Raw genomic sequence first — 21,716 nt, forward strand, 5'->3', positions numbered from 1 at the left:
ACCGTATTTTCCAGCGTATAAGACAACTTTCTAAACCATGAAAATCTTCTCAAAAGTCGGGGGTCGTCTTATACGCCCAGTCGTCTTATATGCCAGAAAATACAGTACTTAGATTTACATAGATTAATGTTAAGTTATGTGGAGAAATTTTAAAGGAAATTCTATTTTCTGTGCACTGATTCTGTGTTTTTCCTTTTTACTGGCATGTAACAGGTCAATTTGGTCATCTTACTAAATTATTCATATTTGTTCCATTTTTTAGTTGAACTGTCTATAGATCTACCAGATCTTTATTACTGTGGCCCTATTCAAGACCAGTTCTTATTTTTAGTTCCATCTTATTTAGTGCTAAATGAAAAATAGACTATGTGGATGCACTGTTACTTTCCATAACTGACTTATACTTACCATGATATATTAATCATAGAATTATAAATTATAAATGGGGGCATTTAGGCATCAAGACTAATTACTTGTTCCCAAAATTCATCTTCCATTGTACCAACGTATGTCTGTCCAGCATCTGGTTGGTAGTTGATTGTCCTGTTGAACTACTGTTAAGACGTTTTTTTGAATACTTGGGTAGAATCTTCATTTCTATCATTTAAAATTATTATTCTGTATTTTATCATCTGAATAGATGGAAAACAAATCTTTACGTACTCAGTGATAATCATTCACACATATAAAAAAATGTTATCACATCTCGCTTTCCAGTCATTGTTTCAGTATTTTCAGTTCCCTGATTATCAGTATTGTTCTTTATAGAATCATTTCCAATTATCCAATTTTGTCTTTCAGCAAGATGTCCAGAACTGAACATAATATTGACATGGGGTCAGATTAGTGCACATTATTTTCTGTTACTTGCAAATTTAATTCTTATTGATACAACATTTATGTACTACTTTTTCAGTTCATGTTCATCACCAGTTCCAAAATCTTTTTTTACAAATAAAATTTCTAACCCAAGGATTTCCCATCCTATATTCATGCATTTAAAACAATAATGTATTTTTCAGGTTGTATAATGCATCAGCATTATTGGTGAAGTATAATGACATATTTTAAGGCAGTATATCGCTTCTGTATTTTTCTTGTTTCAGCACAAAGACGTGATGCCCACCTCTCAAAAGAGCAAGAAAGTCGTCTTCCTACACACTGGTTGAAAAGCAAAGGGGCTCATACCACAATGGCAGATGCACTATGGCGGCTTCGAGACTTGATGTTGAGAGATACACTTAATATCCGCCAGGCATACAACATAGAAAATATTTAATCTTTCAATGCCAACATATAAAAAAAATTGTGGAACATAGCTGTTTTAGTTATTGGTGAGGGAGAGAAAATTGTTTTTATTGCATCTTATTGTATATTGCAAGATTGTTTTTTTATAAGGACATTTTTAATAAGCATATTTCACTTTTTGTTATATTATGTTGACTTTTCTTAAATATACAGACTTGTGCATATGGTTGACTTGAAAGATGATCTCATGCTTGGTTCTAAATGCAAAGCAAGGTTATATCTTTTTTTCTTCACAAATTCTGATAAGATAGGGAGGATGTTTACAGTTTATCTTGGGAAAACATACATTTACACCTAGACCATAGTGGCATGAGCATCGCTGTATTTATACGGTAGTTACTTCTGGCAGGTACATCACATATGCTTAAAGGATTTTTTAAAAACTACTGAAGTAGAGAAAAAAATCTGGTAAATACAAGAATCTAAATGTTTGGTCAGTAGGAGGATCACAGGACTTGAAATAAAAATGAAGAAAAATAATCAAACACTTCAATTAGTTCAAACACGGTGAGTTTGTACTGACCAACGTCATTTGTGAAGAGTCCCATAACCATGAACATTTACCTATGTTGCCAGTAGACTCTGATCTAGGGATTTTTTCTGATTTCCAGAAAAAGAAATCACCACAGCAGTTGGGCTTATAAAGATACTTGAGGAAGGATAAATAACTACAAGGGTGCAAATATTTGTTTCTGCTTTCTATTTAATATGATTCAGTTTTTGATAGTAAACATAATACTTTTGCATTCTCAGATCGCTTACAGAACATTTATATATTTAACAGAACATGACATTTTTAAGGATGCCAAGACCTATGTATATTTAATACATTTTAATACTTTTACATTTCTACCATTGGAAAAAAATGGATGTGTTGTTATCTGAATAGTTAAGGTATTACTACAAATAATGCAGATGTTAACTGATCTTTGAAGGTAAGTAATAGGAATGTACAAGAGAGGCTTGCCTAAATGCTATCCATAATTTGGCATTGAGATTTGTATACTATTTTTTAAATTGCTCTGATATAAACATTGCACTGCAGCTACTGAAAATTTCAAGTGCATAACCAGTTGCACTGCAGTGTTAAAAGGTTTAACATAATAAATAATGTTTTTGGTGGGTATTAAAACCCTGATTTTGCATATCTCAGTTGAAAAAGTAAAAAAAAACTATTTTCAAAAATATTTCTTTTGGGATCACAGTTTTTACATCATTTGCAACTCCACTATTTAGATAGTCTCTTTGAATATGGAAAAAGTCGTTCATGAAGTTTAATTGGGTTTTTTGTTAATTTATTTTGAGCAGACTACCTTCTACCTAAAATTGTGTTGTTCCCTGATTTGCTGCCTAATTTCATAAAACTTCCTAGTTTCATTGCCTTCCTCGAGATGGGACTGGCAATTGATAGAAATATTAATTGGTCATTTAATTATAAAATACTTTAATTAAATATGTAAATACTTTGACTTAGTGGAGAAAATGTATGAATATAATTTTAAAAACAAGTTTAAAAACAGCAAATAAATTTTATGGAGGTTTAGAGCAAGTAACAAGCTAAAACTTAACATTGTCAGAAAATATGTTTTTAGAAAATTAGCTTTATTTCTAAGGAAAAACTACTTGAAATGAAAAACTACTGTGGTTTTCACTGTAGAATTAGGTAGGAATCCAAATTTAATTCACTAGAATTAAAACATTCAATATACAACCCTGGTTTAATGCAGACCCCCCAAAAATAATGATGGCAGAGCTATTAAAGAGATATAATTTATACTTCTAGGATATAGCTTTTGACAAATCTAATAAAACACTTAAAGAGATACAGTTATCAAATTAGGTACTAATATAAAATATAACTTAATTGACATTACAGGAGAAATATTTTGTATCTTTAATATTCTATAATCTGTGGTACAAAGAACCTTAGTTTATATTGTTTAAAATATTTAAAAACCTCAGAGAGACATATATATGCTGCTATCCCCGACCCTATCCCCAGCAAGTTTATTTTTCCCTCCTGGGGTTTTCTTAGTTAACCTTATAATTTTCAACATAGAAGCAGTTGCAGTGTTGGAAGCTGCTAAAATAAATGCATGCCTGCTCTTATGGCTTGTGGCCAGTTTGTTTGACATTACCTCAGATAATGGTATTTTCAACAACAAAGTTAAAGGAAGCCAGTAGCACATCCTAGTTCTTGAGTACTTAGAACTGCCTTGGACATTTACTAATACAATCACTTTTGTTAAGAATTACTAAAATTACACCAAAGAATTTGGAATTATTTATTTTTATTTATTATTTTTAAAAACATTTGTTAAGAACAAGATGTGACACCCTTTGGATGCTGTGTAATGCAGAAGGATCACTGCTGAATAATTTATAGCATTACTTTCCCAGAGACCTTACCTAAGGAGCAGCTTCACCACTCCTAATAGCCTAGGAGTAAACAATTAGAACTGTAAATGAGACCTTTTCTTTGGAAGTGCAGAGCACTCCTCTTAAACTATTAGGCTGGCCCTAATTATTTTAAATTTAATTTATTCCAATATCATCTGTATTGGGGCATTTCAGTAACGTGTAGGAGTTAAGATTTGATGGTTACAATCCAGTATTGCACAATTAGCAGACAATTATTTTTTAATTATAATTTGTTGAACAGGAGAACAAACCATGTCTTATTTGTGGCCACTTGAATTCATTATTTGTTATCTTCCACAGCCATGCACTGTATTGGAATAAAAGGACTTTGGTTATTCAAATAAAAGTATGGGAAATGGTTGGCTTGAATGGTAAAAAATACATCAATTTCAGTTTGAAAGTGATTATTAGTTTATTGCCTATTCTTTATTCCTTTTTTAAAAGAGCAAATTTGTATATGAATTCAAGTCAATGCTTTTAACTTTTTTCCAGCATATATGCTTTTGGACCTGGTTAATCCATGCCTCATTTTTACAGCTGGTTGTATACTCCAATGAGTAAAGTGATAATTAGTCCATGTGCATGTACTATCAATTTGTCTTTTTTGAGGCTTTTTAATTTAAATAAAAATAGTTTGTAATTTGGATTAACCAGGTTTGATTGTTCCATTAAGATGTCTCACTTTTAGTTCTAGACAATTTTACTACAATTCTAACCATGTTCTGTAAAGAACTCATGATGACATGCAATATGTGCATCCTGGTAGTTACATTAGATACACAGAACAAGTTTAAGATCTAGAGAAAAATAGGCACGTTTATCCTACATTCAAAAACCTTTCCAAAAAGAAACATAACCACTGAGTTTTAGAAGAATACAGAATTTTAAAATTGGTACACACATAGAGAAGCTAAGTTCACATGTATGCTAAGCCATTACTTATTTTCTCAGTTAAGTCACAACAGCTGGCATCATACTAAGTCAAAACCAAGCTAATCACATATGATGTGTGAAACCTGTCTGTGATTTGTCAGCAATGATTGATGGCTTAGCATTAGGACAGGACTATGGTATTAGTTGTTCATTGAACAATATTAATACCATCACAATTTACTACAATGTCTGAACTGAGCCTATACTATAAAGGTACGTATCAAATTCTATATCTCTCTTATTAGACTTTTTTATTAATGGTATCAAAATAACATTTAAATAATCTTAATTTTATAGGCTAGGGAAAAAAGTCTTTTTCCTGGTTTTAAAGTCCAGGTTGGAAGTTGGTGTGTTTTTAAACCAACTTTAATCAGATCTGGGCTAATCAAAAAATTGAACAAAAGGATCCATTTTTTTCAAGTGTACAGCCAGCATTAGAGTGGAAGTCCACAACTTGTCCCCACTGTATTTCACCATAAGCAATGATTTATTGCAATTGCCCATATTTGATAAAATAATGTAAGTCTTGCAATGTAGCTATGTTTATGTTGTAGATTTAATTTCTGCTCAGTATTGTTAGATTTAAAATACAGCAATACTTTCCTTTGATCATAGATGATGGATTTATAAATCTAGCAGATGGCCATACAGTACATTTTTATATATTTTTTTCTTTGAAATTATGTGTAGCTTTTCTCTTTTGCTACCTATTATGTATATAAATTGACCATATTTTCTTAGAAAAAATAAAGGACAAACCTGAAAAAAGGGCAAAGATGGAAGAGGTGCATAATGATAAAAATGTTTATGTTTAAAACTTTGTTTTACAAATGTAGTGTTTCTAGTGAGCAATCTGATCTTCTAGTACATTCATTATTCTCAACTATTTTCTCCAAGATTACAGTTCAAAGGATTTTTTTAACTAGCCTTTCTGATCAGACAAGCTCCACCTGAGAAATGTATAGCTTTTACAATAAATACATTTTATTCATTTATATAGCCAGTCATCTAATTTAACTGATTCAGTTAAGATGAAGGAAAAAAACAAGCAAATTCTCATGTCAATGTAATAACTATTTCAAATTTTCTACCCAGGTTTGTCAGGTTTTTCCAAAGTTGCAGATCTCTATTTCATAACTACAGTCGCTGTCCTTGTGAATTTTTAACCCTTGGAAATGAAGTCTATTACTATTGCGCCTATTTGCATTAGATGGGCATGGTGTGAACAACATCTCAGTGTTTTTCTTTTTAAAGAAACAGATTGGCTTTTGCGCTCTCATCTTTTATCAAGAGAATCCTTAACGTTTCTTCACTTCAGCCATTCAAGCAATGCCAGCTTATCTGGGGGGTTTGGTGTTTCTCCCAACAATTTTAATTCCAAATTTGATTTATTTTAATGCAACATTTCTCCTGACATTCTGAACACAAACTAAATACAATATGGAGGCATAGTAAAGAGCCTTGGCACATTCCTTTCCATTATTTGAACTATTTACTTCCATATTTCATTCCAATTGTTGCATCCAGGTCATCATGCAAATTCTTCACTGGCAAATAAGTCTTTTCAAGAGCTCTTCACAATTTTTTGTGGCCTGTCTTTGGATATTTTTCTATTATCCATTTGTTGCTAGCATTGTGACATCAGCTTTCTATTTTCTAAGTGCAGCTTGTATATATCAGCAGTCCATATATCACATATTGAAGCCTGGATTGCAGAATTTTGGGCATTTTCTAATTATGTAAAATTATTGAGAGATCTAAAAGGCCAGACTGAAGGAATATCATGCTGGAAAAAATGAAGTTGCATAGAGCTGACTCCAACTTGATAGTAGTTAATAAAATCATTTTATGTTAAGTTCAGTTGGCAATCTGAGCATTTGTTTAGATAGTGTCTTTTGGTATTGCAATATAAAAAGCTAATTTCTTGTCCCCTGGTTACTGCTGTTTTCCACATCTGCAAGAACCCCTCTAATTGCATCGTTTTTAACCAGTCTTCCTGCAACTCTCTTAACTCCTGCAGTTTTGTTATTTCCTAGGGCCAAATTCACTTCTCAGAATGTTTGACTATATTTCACATATCAAATCCTCATTCATTCTGTCTAATCACAGAACATAGAACCCTGCCATACAATTTAAGACTACTGATTAATCTGATTATATAAATGGAAAAGCAGATCTTAAAGTTTCTGCTATCTGAAAGTGCAACTGATAGAATTTGCGTTTTTCTTCATTCAGCAAGCTATAATTTTTACTAATAAAAACAAGAATGTTATAAGAAAAGCAGCAAGGAAAATTTATCCTGAATTACAGGACACTGCTGATTCCCTTGTGTATATTTTTCTCCAGAGTGTGGAAAGCTCTGACTACAGTGTATTATAAACTGTTCTATTTTACCATGTTAAGTTCATTTTATTCATACATACCAAGTTCACAAATAGTAAGTCATGATTTGCTTAGCCATAGTTTAGGTAATAGCACATTAAGCCAAAATCAAATCTCATTATGGCTTTGAGAAATACATAAATTCCGATGAGATCCACATTATCTAATGTATTCACAAATACCTTCTGTGCGACAACTCCACACATGTATCTTCCATAAACAATCCGACTTTGTCAATTGAAGCATGAATCTATATTGTATACATAGTCTCATAATGGTCACTGTGTGTGTGTGTGTGAGAGAGAATTGTTATAACTTGCTCCCCTAAACCAATGACTTGGATTATGAGAGAACTACTGCAAACATTGGGATTAAATGTTCCTCTTTTTGCCTTTTCTTTTTGCACTTCCTCAGGTCAACCCAGTAACATGGTAAAATAATTCCTTTTACTTTAATAATACATAAAAGTGATTGTGTACATTTACAAAAAATGATAAACCAATATGTCATGAAACAACATATTTCTAAAACCCAGAGCAACATTTTCTAAAATGCAACAGGTAACCAGTCTTATTGTTATGTGAGTTAAATCTGAGTTATAATCATGCTGGCCACAGGACCACAGAAATTTCTTTGAACAATGCTAGCTTCTTTGGTAAGAAACGGAGATGAGTCCCTCCCCCTAGAGTTGGAAACAGCTACTGAGTACCTCAATTACAGCAGCAAAGTATACCACTGGAAATCCTGAAGAACCAGGATAGGGACAGATACACTTCGAGATGGCACTTGAGTTCACCAAAATACATAATTTTTACTTAAAACAAGGCAAGACTAACAAAAAGTACATTTTAGTGAACAAAATGTAGAGTCAGTATTCAGTCTTATTTTAAGCAAACTTTGAAACAAATTTATTAATTTAGAATCCATTATGTACAGATAATTCAGTGCTGAATTCACTTTTCTTCCAACTTCTGGTAATATTGCTCAGTCTGTTTTCTACGGTAAACGTCATCTGCAAAACATTTGAGATCATTTCTATCAACTTTTTGAAAATAGTTTTTATTAATTTAACATTATATAATTAACTTGCAGTATTTCAAGCTTAAAACATTGGGTAATTCATGCAAGATCAAAAGTATAATAAGGAAATTATCATCAAGGGGAACCTTATTCAATCATGAATTCCACAGTATGATGGAACATTTTCATTCTGACATACTTTTTAACTAATACCCACTTCTTTTATTTAAGTAAAGTGTGATAGATTAATCTCAAATTTAAACATTTTGAAATTAGGCCAAGCACTAATTTTATCCATTTCTAAAAAAATGCAGGATTTTAGAAATTTGTTTTCTGTTTTGTAGAATAGTCAGATTACGCTCAGTCTGAAGCTAATACCTCAGTATTTTAGTAGTTTTTCATCTGTCTCCAAAATACAATTGGAAGATTACCTGAATATTTTATCAACCCTTAAGCTAAAAGTAAAACCATGTTTCCCCAATGTGATGATTTGTAGTTTTCTCAGGAGCAGTATGCCTGCCAATAGGTTTTAAGATGATACTCAATCTTTACTTTGCAATTTTAAGATAATTCCATTCTACTAATTTTATTAGAGCACTTGAAGCCTTTGATGCCAAGCAAAAATAGAATAACAGAGTTGGAAGGGACCTTGGGAGACTTCTAGTCAAATCCCTCCTGCTCAGACAGGAAACTCCATACCACTTCAGACAAGTGTTGTCCACTCTTGTCTTAAAAACCTCCAGTGTTTGAGCATCTACAACTTCTGGAGGCCAGCTGTTCCACTGATTGTTTTAACTGTCAGGAAGTTTCTCCTTAGTTCTAGGTTGCTTCTCTCCTTGATTAGTTTCCATCTGTTGCTTCTTGTCCGGCCTTCAGGCGCTTTGGAGAATAGCTTGACTCCTTCTTTGTGGCAATCCCTGAGATATTGGAACACTACCTTCATGTCACCCCTTGTCCTTCTCTTCATTAAACTAGACATACCCATTTCTAGCAAAGAATTCCATTCTTTATATGTTTTAGCCTTCAGTCCCCCAATCATCTTTGTAGCTCTTCTCTATACATCAAATGATTACCATTAAAAGGTTGCCTTAAGTTCTTTTTTTAATAAAAGCTGAATATCAAACAGAAATTTGAATATGTCAATATAATTATTTGGAAAGATGTGGAAATTAATATAGCAAAATTAAGTCATGCATGTTTAAATATATCGAAAAGAATTTTTTTAAACAAAAGTTTAATGATACTTACAAAAGGTCTGATTGCCAACTGAAACATTAATCATAAACCATTCTATAGCACCACCAAGAACAAAGTAGAAAGGAAGAAATCTGTATATACCAAACCGCTTCTTTCCAGGTACTTTATTCATTAGTTGAGTTATTTTACTATTGACAGACATTTTAAGAAGAATTTAAGATTCGTTGTAAGAAGGGTGATTCTGAAACACATCAAACAAAATTAATATTTTATGTATAAGGCTGTCCAAAATATGGTTAACCAAATATATAAAACTATGGACAGGAATAAAATTCAGTTTTATCTTTACATATTTCACATCTGATTATACCTGGGCTCATAACGACACAAAACTAAAAAAATGCATTATTCTAATATTACTATTATTAATAAATCTATTTAATTTATTGTGAGTTAATCCCAAAACACTAAAGCACAGCAATAGCGCTGATACTTATATATTGCTTCATGGTGCTTTATAACATTCTCTAGTCTAAGTGGTTTACATCAGCAATGTTTCTGAATTCTATCATTTTCACCACAGCTACTAAAATCCTTCCTGAGCATCCTGAGCAATTGAGAATATGAGGTCTTTTGGTGCTCTGAGCTTGGTTGTTTTCTTGCAGGTGTTTCATTACCCAACTTAGCAACATCATCAATGCTATCAGTATGTGATGCATACAATCTTCCATTTTATAGCAACATCCTTATAAAATGCAATATGAAGACTCTGACTTAAGATCATCCTATTTTGTTCAATGCCACCTAATGTGGATCAACAACCTGCTAGAACCTAGAACTCTTTTGTATGTTTATTTTTGGCAACTACTGATTTCAGCATACCATATACAATTTGAAATGCAAAGAACTCTAACATCAACAAATCTTGCAAACATTTTAAATACCCATTTTGTATTAGCAGCCCATCTCTAGATAAACCATGATTCCAGAACCAAATATCTATTAATAACATTGATACTGCACTTATACATGTTCTGCTTACCTAGTCCTGACAAAACAAAGTTTATAACATTTCCTTCCAACATTCGACTAATGGAAAATAAGAGACCATTCCCGGGGTTTACATTAATCATTCACTATCTTTCAGATCCAGTTGTGAATAAGTTGTTGTGATGCCATTCAGTCACCAATCCCAGGAAAGCACCCAAGGCTAGCTAATGTCTAGTTTTACGTAAAAGTTCTCCATCAGAGAACTTATTTCCAGGGTCTGAAAGCCTTGCAAATTTGGTCTAGTGGTTAAGGCACCAGGCTAGAAAGCAAGAGACCATGAGTTCAACACAGTCAGTGACTCTCAGCCCAACTCACCTCACAGGGTTGTTGTTATGAGGAAAATACGGTAGAAGGAAGCTGTGTTGCATACGTTCGCCGCCTTGGGTTATTTGTAAAAATAATAAAGGGGATATAAATAAACAAATTCTGATTATTATAACCAAGGACCCGTGCTCATAGAAGGCAATGCTGCTTTCCACTCCCACCACTCTCAGTGGGAGACAGTCAAAGAGAACGGTCTGATCTCTAGCGGAGACCAACACTCACCTTTAGGACTGAGTAAGGAAGAGGGCGCGCAAGATAAAAGAGCAACGGGAAGAGCGACCGCCCTCCCACCTGACTGCTACACATCATGTCTTCCGAATGAGACTATAGTGATTGGTTACGTGCTGTGCGTAGGGGGAGTGGCCTGCCCGTCTTTGAACAGAAAGAACGGAATGAGCGGGGGTTTTCTCTGCGGTGTTGCTCCTACGCCAGCTGCGATTCTCAAACGTAGGGCGCTAATGGCGCTCCTAAAGCCCCACAGCTCCTGCTCAGTTCAGTTGCAAAACCGGCGAGGCGAAGCGGTTAGAAGCCTCTGACCGCCCCCTGTCGGAGCCGAAGTGAAGTAATCCAGTATCTTATTGTCTTCAACATTTCGTAAAACACTGGACAACTAACTCATTCTGTGCAAGATCAACTCAGCAAAGTAAATTTCGCTTTCTTTTTAATCAGGTGTCTATAAGATCACAAGAGCAGGCAGTCTGAATTGTAACACATTTTATCCATTGAAAAATAAGAGAATAGAGCTTTCTGTACGTATTCCTTTTATTCCTTCATTGGCCATTTTCACTGAGCATTCTTGTAAGAGAAAGCATGTCCTTTTTTCCAAAAATATTTGTCTCGAGAACTTACTTTTATACGACTTATCCAGATAGCCTCATTCGCGGTTCAAAGGAATCGGAATTACAGTGTCCGAAAGGAAAACATGCCCGCCCTAAACATTTTAAATAGCCTCGAGCCAGCAGGACCAAAAGGATCTTGGGAGTTGTAGTTCTTGTCTGTCCCAACAATCCGGAACAACTCACAGGAGCTGGGGGGAGGGAAGAGGACACACAAAACGTTTAACAAACTACAAATCCCAAGTGGTCCGTAAGCGTTGGCAGCGGCACTTGTGCTGGAAGACCCGCCTCCCCTTGGCAAGTCTTGGGCTGGAGCGCTGCAGCAGATCCGCATTGACTGGTTGCTCTTAGGAGGGTCGGATGGCTGGAAGAATCGGTCGTTGGCCAGTCTGGCGAACAATGCAGCTGAAGAGGTGCGTTGGAGATCTGAGATGATGGTCTTATGAACTCATCTCAAGGAAGAGGCTCTCGTCCCGGGAGGCCATGGCGGCGGCTGGACTCAAGGCTGCGAGCAGCGGCATATGGAAGAGCGGCGGCGGCGGCGGTGCCGTCGGCATCCTTCAACAACTGATGGTCCCTGTTTCCAGCCACGGCAGCTGCTGCTATTATACAGGCTCCGAGGCTGGATCGGGGCGGGTGGGATGCAGGCACCAGTGGACCCATCAGCCGCAGTCCGAGGAGCATTGTCTCCCGCCGCCGGCCTCCTCTTCGATCGGCGGCAAAGCTAAGAGAACCGCCGACGCCGGTCCTGCTGGGGCAGCGACAATGACAGCTGCTTCCTTGGGCAGCCACCAGCCCAGCTCCATCGAAGGGATCGATACGAAGTCCTATCTCTGGGCCAGATACCACGAAATGAAAAAGCTGGTTTATGGTAAGGAGGGAGGGGGTGGGAAGTGGGGGGCTTGGCTGTGCGTGTCTGAGGCATTTCGTTGAAGACTAATTCTGATGAATTAAAATGCCTCAGTGTTACGTTACGTACATCTGAGAGCTGTTCAAACCCTCGTCTCGTTTGATTCCAAAAAGTAGGGTGAGTGTGAATAGAATAGAATAGAATAGAATAGAATAGAATAGAATAGAATAGAATAGAATAGAATAGAATAGAATTCTTTATTGGCCAAGTGTGCGATTGGACACAGAAGGTATTTATCTCCGATGCATATTTACATCTGGTACTATTATATAATTGGATGGTTGCATCATTCTGTGGTGATCTTAAAGTGGTTTACATGATAAGTTTAGTATTCCTAGTGAGGAAACACCCACACTACAAACTGTTACTTGTGCATTGCTGTTAATAGTATCATCTGCTGCCAAACTTATGCTAACTTATTCTCTTCTATTGCCGACATGCTAATTGTGAGAGTAACTACGAATGCCAAGTTATAAAAGATGCTGCGAATTGGATTCTTCATATTTTCTCCAAAAACTTATTTGTGTTTACTAAATGACATACATGGGTACCATGATGATTAAACTAGATGACTTTAAAATGGAAAACATTTTTAATCAACTCTTCCAGTGGAATGTACACATTGCTTATCAGCTTACTAAAATTAGTAAGGTTGCGATCCCTTACATGTTTTGGTTCTGTGTTTTGTTAAAATTTAACTTTCTAAACTCCTTGAACTTTTGTGTGTGTGTGTGTGCGCGCGCGCATGTGTGTCTGTCTGTTTTAAAATCTCTGTTGTACACACTTTGAGAATTCTAGGTTGAAGGTTTGAAGTTGGTTCTTCAGTTGCTTGAATATTTCAGTTAAGCTGAGTAATGAATATGCCAACATCATTTGTTGGAAGCATTTAACACATTTTAACCATCTTAATTGGCTCCACAATCAGTTTCTGGATATAGTTCAAACTAATGTACTGGCATTGTACTTTCAAGGTGAAAGTGGTTTGAACTTACTAACTTGCAAAGCTTTCTCTCAGAAGAACTACTTGTGTATTCATATCTCTAGAAAAGGCTATGTTTCAAGCTCCCTTTCAAACTAAAGCAGGTTATCATAAGTTCTTGATTGCAGTGTTACCTTGTGAAACACTTTCATTCCTCTATTGGCTGATTAGCATCTTTCCAAGTCTGAACAAGAGAAATGTTGCTGCTGTATCATAAGGATCACTATCTTAACAATCTCAAAAGGCTACTTAGTTTTAAAAAAAAATGGTCAAGAATTGTTTAAAAACTATAACAGATGTTGGATGAACTGCTACTATTTTTCTCCCTAATGATACCAGGTCAATTTTTAAATAAAAAAAATACATTGCAATTCTAATATTTTTCAAACATTTGCCAGAATTCACTTGAAGGATTCTACTGTGAAGCCATAATGTGAAATGGAATTTAGTAGGTGACTTGAATATTTTTGTAAGTTTGTTCCTGAAATGTAAACAAGATAACTTATTGGCAAGATTTTAAGTGGACAGTAGAACCAAATGAAAAAAGTAAGGTTCTATATTTAGGCAGGAAAAACCAAATGGACAGGTATAGTATAGGAGGTACCTTGCTCAATAGTAGTAACTGTGAGGGATCTCGGAGTCCTAGTGGACAATCACTTAAATATGAGCCAACAGTGTGCCAAAAAAGCCAACACAGTGCTAGGCTGCATTAACAGAGGGATAGAATCAGGATCACATGAAGTGTTAATACCACTTTACAATGCCTTGGTAAGGCCACACCTGGAATACTGCATCCAGCTTTGGTCACCACAATGTAAAAAAGATGTTGAGACTCTAGAAAGAGTACAGAGAAGAGCAACAAAAATGATTAGGGGACTGGAGGCTAAAAGATACAAGGAATGGTTGCTGGAGTTGGGTATGTCTAGTTTAATGAAGAGAAGGACAAGGGGTGACATGATAGCAGTATTCCAATATCTCAGGGGCTGTCACAAAGAAGAGGGAGTCAAGTTATTTTCCAAAGCGCCTGAAGGCAGGACAAGAAGCAATGGTTGGAAACAACCAAAGAGAGAAGCAACCTAGAACTAAGGAGAAACTTCCTGACAGTTAGAACAATTAATCAGTGGAACAACCTGCCCCCAGAAGCTGTGAATGCTCCAACACTGGAAGTCTTTAAGAAGAGATTGGACAGCCATTTGTCTGAAATAGTATAGGGTTTCCTGCCTGAGCAGGGGGTTGGACTAGATGACCTCCAAGGTCCCTTCCAACTTTATTATTGTTGTTGATGTTATATAGCTAGAGAGACACAATTTCACTCATTGAACATGCAGTTAGTGATCATAACACCATAAGGCTGGAAGGGATTTCAACAATCTTCTAATCCAGGGGTCTTCAAACTTGGCCTTTTGACGACTTTTGGACTTCACAAGTTGTAAAAGGGCCATGTTTGAAGACCCCTGTTCTAATACAAATCCCTGCTCAAGGCAAGAATCTTATATCATCCCAGTCAAGTTATTGTCCAGTTTCCAGTGATGCTATACCCACATCCCCAGGAGTCAAGCTATTCATTGATTAATTGCTTTTGCTGTCAGAAAAAAATATTCTTACTTATCTCTCTTTGACAAGCTTCCACCCATTACTTCTTGTCTTGCCCTCTGGTGCCCTAGCCTAATAAGGATCAGATTAACTGGGAATCAGAATTTTAATGTGAATGATGTGTGAAACAGGCAATACCTTTTAAATGACTATGTTTATAAAGAGTATTTCAAGCATCAAATGTACCTAGTCGTGATTTTTCTCCCCTTGCTGAATCTGCTTTCATAAATTTGGAGCAAACAAACATTGTGAAAGAGCAGATACAACTGGCTGAATCAGACAGGTTGAGGCATATAGGCAAATATTTACTGAGATTTTGTTTCCTATTGGACAGCTAATCCCTATATATTTATAAGAATTATTGATTGAAAATTCAAAATGCTGTTATTCTTTGCTACTTATATCTCTAATCTATGAGGAGATCCCAACTAGAATAGAAGAACTTCAGTAAATAGAATATAAAGAAATACAATTATTCCTCCCCCCCCCATGTAATAATGGTAACTGTAAATCCTGTTCCATTCCTAGATGAAATTAAGTACAATGCCTTGATGGTGATTATGCCCCCCCCCTCAAAATGTTCCCCCAAATGTTCTGAAGGGTCCCTACTTCTGAGGAGGCACAGAAGGAAGGAGGAAAGTCTGGTGAAAGCAGCAGCAGCCTCCACCTCTGAGTAAAATTCTGCTCCTGCCAGTGGGAAGCCAGGATCCTTAGCCGATCCTTTTCGGTTTACAGCAAAAGTCTTTCCTTGTTTTGGTTATTCTTTTTGGTAATGAAAATTAGAATGTTTAAATTGGTTGAAATATTTATTTTTTGGACCATCTGTTTTGAAAGAAAATGTCAGTAGTCTTCAATACCCAACTATAATGGGGGGGGGGGGAAGGAATATTTCACCTCACCCTATCTTCACCCCTTATTTTTTTTACACAGTATTCCTGTTGTGCATAATCTTGGATCAAAATAGTGCCTGTATTTTTATTGTCTTGTTCCAGATCTGCTTCCACCAGGAGTTTGCAATCTTCTTAATCCTGCAGCTATCTATGCAAATAATGAGATTAGCTTGGGAGACGTTGAGATCTATGGTTTTGATTACGATTATACATTGGCACAATATTCAAACTTACTACATTCAATGATATTCAACACTGCCAGAGATATCCTAATTGAACAGTATAAGGTGAGTTTCCAATTTTCATCATCTCTTCTTGTGTGATGCTTGATCAGTAATAGATTGGGACAGTACGACGTGGAAATGATTTTAAGATAAGTACTTTTTTCTTCTTCTACATTTCATGACTTCTTTGTGTTTCTAGATTCGGACTTTCGTAGTTACCTTCCACAGCCTATTGAGAGCTGGTATTGATGAGAAAGGCTTAAAGCAGCAAATCTTTCCCTAATTTTTTGTTCACCTGTTAATGGAATTAGATCTGCTTCCCCCCCCCCCCCGTGCCTTGCTCAGCCCCTAGATGACTTTTTAAATTATTTATTTTATTTATCTTTCCTTTCCTTTTTTATCGCAATCATTTTTACTGAAATTTAAAATGATAAAGGTAAAGTAATATAAACTAAAAAATATATAAACGAGAAAAAAAAACAAAAAGGAAAAGCGGGGATGGGAAAAGGGGAAAATATATGAAAAAGAAAAGAAACCAAAAATATAGAAAGAAATAACTTTCCCCTTCATCAAGTATAAACATAGAAACATAGCTTGACATCTCTTTTTCAACCAAAACTATCTTCATCCCATATCACATCTATTATCTATTGGCAAATAATAAAATCTCATCTTTCAATTTTAATCAGCAAAAGTCCGTTAAGTGATACCAGAAATAAACAAACACACATACATATAGTGTGTGTGTATACACACAAGTAATTCATAATTCTTTCCTTTACACAATACCTTTCAGTTTCTCTAAAACTCTTCTTCCCACGGTCTTACATCTATAAACTGATGTGGAAAAGCTCATCATTCAAACTTAATCAAGAAAAATTCTATTAAGTGCTACTAGAAAATTGAAAATATTAATATTTCATCCCTTCAAATGATACATCACAATTAATTTGTTATTTTTTTTTTTCATTTCCTGTTGGGCAAATTCAGCACCTTTATGAAAGGCTCTGATTGCAGCTTGGGGAAAATGGTCTCTGCCAACACCCAGAGTTCTAAAACCTGCCAGAAACCGCTACTTTATGGCCCAATCCCGGGAAAGGTCTGTAAGGAGCGCTCTGGGCAATCCCAAGTCCTCTCTTTCTCTGGAAAGGAATTCAGGGGCCCGTTCCTTCACCAGCTCCACAATCAGCTTTCTACCACAATCATTGGCTCTGCTAAAAACAAAGCTGTCTTAGTCTGATATTACTCCCCAGAAGTAGTTTGTATGCCATTTCAATCAGTTCCAATTATGAATGGCTTAAATACCCTATTTTCATAAATAAGATTATGATGTACAATATCTGTGACAAAGACTATAACATATGCACGTTCATGTCAAAGATAAATAAAATCACCCCTCAGAGGAAACACCTCACATTTCTATTCTTAAGGCATGTTAAAAAAGACCAGATTTCTACATCTCCTCTTTACTTTTCCTCACTTCACCCTCTGCAGTTGTCCAATGAGTTTTATTGCTGATTATATTCCTGTTCTAAAACTATATTCTATGTATCCATTGCCATACAGTTTGCTAGTTGTCTAGATTTCTACCATATAGCATGTATGCCAGTTAGGAAGAATATACTCATTCTTTCTAATGAAATGTTTTGTAGTACCCAGAGGGACTTAGGAAATATGAATACATTCCTGGTTTTGCCATAAGAGGACTTCATTATGATGTGCACAAGGTGAGTTATACAATAAATATGTTTTCAATTGGTCTTTCACATCGTTTGGTTCAGTGTGGAAATTGGAAACGTTGAAGTATCTAGTTAGTTTGTTAAGTTACAGCTGTTCTTGAAGAAATGAATTAATAATGGTGTATATATGCATGTAGGTTTACACATTACACATATACACAGGAAAACAATCATCCTTGAATTACAACAGCAATTTAGGATCAATACTTCCATCACTAAGCATTGTGAAATGCAACATCATGTGACTTCTGGTGAAGACTTCTGGCGAACTAGAAATCTTCAAAGGAGCAGAGATGGCAATGCAGTAAGGTTGGCAGCCACATAGCATTTTCTGGCCAGCCAAACCTCTTCAGATAAAGGAGAGATCATGAGGTTGCCCACTTGTTCTCCAGATAGCTGCTTCTAATGCGTAAACTACAGAAACTGAGATTTATATGGCCAGATTCTAAGTGGAATGGTTGGGAATCAAGGGATTCCACTAAGGTCATAAGCATAATGTAGCCTATGGGTATGTCAAACCTCATGTCCTGATCACATTTAGAAATTGCTTCTTAACTGCTTTTCAGCCATTAAGAACATTCTAATCAACAAATCTGATAAAATGTATCAGGTGAGTTCACTTTAATTCTTAGTGAAAGAAGCTCTAAAGTGAAGTTTAAGGACATAAATATATATATATATATATAACATTTATATAAAAGTATGTGTATGTGTACATGTGTGTATAAATGACAAAAGAGTGATTAGAACAAAGATTTTGAAAAGTTAGAAACAGAATAGGAGTCCAGAAAGATCTGAAAATGAGATTTTGAAATTGAGCAGTGAGATTTTTGTATGTGCAGAGGTAGAAAAACAGTGGATTGTGAAACTAATGGAACTGGCAGAGACTGACTATCCTGATGAAAGATACAAGTTTGTCTGACTTTGTGTCTACTTGGAGACCACTTTTATACATCTTGCTTAAGAAAAAGAAATTTTGATTTTACCACTGATCTGTTATGATTATAGAAATATTGTGTACGTTTAGTGTTTACTATTAAATATGTATATATCTTTATTATATATTTATGTAAATATATCTTTATAGTGTTATATACTTTTTATATTATGTTAAAATCACTCACAATAAAAACACTAGAAGGAGTCAAAAGCAACTAAAGATTACAATTAATAAAAAAAAAGAAAAAATTATTTATTAACACAGAATGAAGCAAAATACTTTAACACAGGACATATTCAAAGATATTTGTGAGTGATAGATCCAGAAAATAATCTTAAAACTTAAATAATTAACGATATATAGTTTTTGAAAGAAGTGTGGAAGAGAAACAAGTTTTGCTGGATTAAAGATCAACTTTGTAAAATAAAAGGAATGGAATATAAAGTGGGTTTATCTGATCAAGGTTAAAATGGATATGTTGTTTCTGGCAATCCTTGATGGCCTTTTGCTGATCAGGAATGAATGAGGTTATAAAAACTATTCATAGATATGAGATGAAATATGGGATTAAGAGATTTTTTGTTATATTTTTAAGAGAAGGTGACAAATTTTAAAAATTGTTTATACTTGAGATGACAGGGGAAGTTACTTCTTTATATATTTTCATTTTATTTGCTATGTTTTTTCCCTATCTATATCTTTTCTCTTTTTCTACATGTTCTATATTTCTGTTTTCTTTCTTTTTGTATTAAGTTATATTTATTTTTATTACCTGTAATGTTTAATAACATTATTTAAAAAAAATAAAACACAACATCACATGATTGCATTACTTGGCAATGGCAGTCCTAGTTACTGTTGTAATCCCAGGACCACATGGATCATTGAAACACACGTAACTGCAGCATAAGAAAAAGCAGGAGGCCAGGCAAGCAGGCCCGTGAGTGAGAACTATAGGCAGATGCTCCTAGAGAACACAGAAAGAAGGCCAGATTCTGAGGGTGGACACTAAGCACAAGTGAGTGCGTGGAGGGGAGGAAACCATGATGAGAGAAATTTGCAACTTCTTGCAAGCTTCCCATCGACTTTGTTTGTGAGAATCCAGCAGGGAACATTGGAAATCACAAACATGTGATCACAGCTCTCTGCAACATTATAATTGTGTGTCTGGCACCAAGAGCTGAAAGCCCAATTATGTGACTGCATGGTCCCTGCAACGGCCACAACTTTGCAGATCACGTAAGTTTTCTTTATTCAGTGCCAGCATAACTGAACAAGTGATTGTAATCCTTGGGCTACCTATAAAGGTCTTTTTTCTCTGTAGTTACATAGTATAACAATCAAAAAAATCAGATAGTGCTGTGCAATACAATCTGGTGGAATATTCTTGTTTATGGCTTAAAATTTTCTAAATTTTGCAGCTACATTTAGTATGTGGGGGTTTTTTTCCCAAAAGAATGAGGAACTTGATGCTAATAAGGCCCAAAGTGACTTGAAGAACATGGGAAGGGTGTCAGGGAAGCCTTTTTTCAGCATTTTGCAGGCACAATTGCAATGATCTCTGTAAACAATGTTAGGGTACTTTGTCATCTTATTTTTTTCCCTTTGCCAGCATTTTTTTTTTTTTTTTTTTGTCTCCAGTCGGGAATAATTACAGCACTAACTAATCCTCAATCTTTGCTGGCTGTATAGCATTAAAAAAAAATTTTTCCTGGAAGTTAGAATCAGGATAGGATGTGGTAAACTGAAAATTTAAGCACTGCAACTGATCTGGGAAGAAGACATTGTCACAACAGTTGATGGTAAATGAATAAAATGTTCTCATCTGGCAACTGTTCGGATATAAGTAGAGATAAGATAGTAGGAGTTACAAAAAGTAACATCAGAGCATTTCCATTTAAAAAATGGACCTCTCCCTCTTAGATATTGAAAGCAGAAGATGTCAGTATAACGCCTGCTAGAATCCCAGTTTGTCTTACTGCAGAAATAAAACTGATCCCTGAAATTATACAAGATTGCACATTGATGAGCTAGAACAGAAGTCTTGAACCTGTGGACCGCGGCCCACTACCAGACCACGGCCTATTGGCCATTGGGCTGGCTGCTATGCATGTATGTGTGGGCGCGCACAGCCCCACTTGTGTGAGCATCATCATGACCATTGCCATAAGCACCATGGGCATTCATGGACCCACTTGTGTGAGTGCCAGGTGTTCACACCCAACTCACGCACACCTTGAATGTCACGGGCGTTTGTGGACTCACTCATACCAGTGTTGGCATGAGCATCACAGGCTTTTGCAGCCCCCCACGCACCAGCGTCACTGCGAGTGTTTGCAGCCCCACATGTGCGAATGCTCACAGCCCCATTCATGTGAGCAATGGGTGTTCATGCATGGGCATGCATTTAGCCCCCCCACACACACACACACAAACACAAAACTGTCCCTTCTTTCCCTCCTGCCACCAACCCCAAAAGGTTGGGGAACTCTGCGCTAGAAAGTTACCTATCTCTGCAAAAATAGTAAGAGTGTGGTGCTTCTATCTGTGCAACATTCCTTCTGTCTCTTTCTTTCTTCATTGGAAGTAGAAATATGGTGTGACTCTCTGCGCAGACATAAACAAAAAAAAAGGAGGGGGTTCATCATCATATACATCATATTTGTATCTGCCAATGTAGCATTAAATGCATTGCCTCGTGAAGAATAGTTTTGTTTTTCTTGTAACATTAAATTCTTCAAGCTAAAAGTACGAAATATTTACACAACAAATGTCTATCTTTCTTTTAGAGTCTTCTGATGAAGATTGATGCTTTCCACTATGTTCAACTGGGCACTGCCTATCAGTGAGTTTAGCAAAATTATATGCATTTTCTGGAGCATAGAAACAGTTGTTCTTTATGCAACATTTAACATAGGAATCAGAAGCAGATTTGGGTCATGAGTGATGGCATAGGATTGTTTACTTGCT

At 35.7% G+C, this 21,716-nt stretch overlaps 3 protein-coding genes across 17 annotated transcripts in view; 2 read left to right on the plus strand and 1 right to left on the minus strand.

Annotated features, from left to right (window-relative positions):
- The window catches only part of PBRM1 (polybromo 1), a 64,747-nt gene extending 58,225 nt beyond the window's left edge, over positions 1-6,522 (plus strand). For all 14 annotated transcript variants that reach the window (XM_039353909.1, XM_039353910.1, XM_039353901.1 and 11 more), the window contains one exon: positions 1,107-6,522. In XM_039353909.1, the coding sequence (XP_039209843.1) occupies positions 1,107-1,279 (173 nt within the window). In that variant the 3' untranslated portion in view covers positions 1,280-6,522. The remainder of the gene's footprint in view (positions 1-1,106) is intronic.
- A 1,396-nt stretch (positions 6,523-7,918) lies between these two features.
- Positions 7,919-10,990, minus strand: SMIM4 (small integral membrane protein 4). 2 transcript variants are annotated; one of them, XM_039353922.1, is made up of 4 exons: positions 10,858-10,990; positions 10,627-10,690; positions 9,313-9,502; positions 7,919-8,056 (listed from the first exon to the last, which is right to left on the minus strand). In XM_039353922.1, exons 3-4 carry the CDS (start codon positions 9,461-9,463, stop codon positions 7,998-8,000), a joined length of 210 nt encoding a protein of 69 aa, XP_039209856.1. In that variant the 5' UTR covers positions 9,464-9,502; positions 10,627-10,690; positions 10,858-10,990; the 3' UTR covers positions 7,919-7,997. The 2 variants fall into 2 exon arrangements, with proteins under 2 accessions (XP_039209856.1, XP_039209857.1); XM_039353923.1 differs by lacking the exon at positions 10,627-10,690 and having other exon boundaries at positions 10,858-10,983.
- A 418-nt stretch (positions 10,991-11,408) lies between these two features.
- Positions 11,409-21,716, plus strand: part of NT5DC2 (5'-nucleotidase domain containing 2) — a 32,489-nt gene continuing 22,181 nt past the window's right edge. The window contains exons 1-4 of the mRNA XM_039353918.1: positions 11,409-12,342; positions 15,946-16,130; positions 17,720-17,794; positions 21,536-21,591. Coding sequence (XP_039209852.1) covers positions 11,955-12,342; positions 15,946-16,130; positions 17,720-17,794; positions 21,536-21,591 — 704 coding nt within the window. The 5' untranslated portion in view covers positions 11,409-11,954. The remainder of the gene's footprint in view (positions 12,343-15,945; positions 16,131-17,719; positions 17,795-21,535; positions 21,592-21,716) is intronic.

Source organism: Crotalus tigris, unplaced genomic scaffold, assembly GCF_016545835.1.
Source record: "Crotalus tigris isolate CLP2741 ecotype Arizona unplaced genomic scaffold, ASM1654583v1 scf7180000018537.1059022, whole genome shotgun sequence".
NCBI lineage: Eukaryota > Metazoa > Chordata > Lepidosauria > Squamata > Viperidae > Crotalus > Crotalus tigris.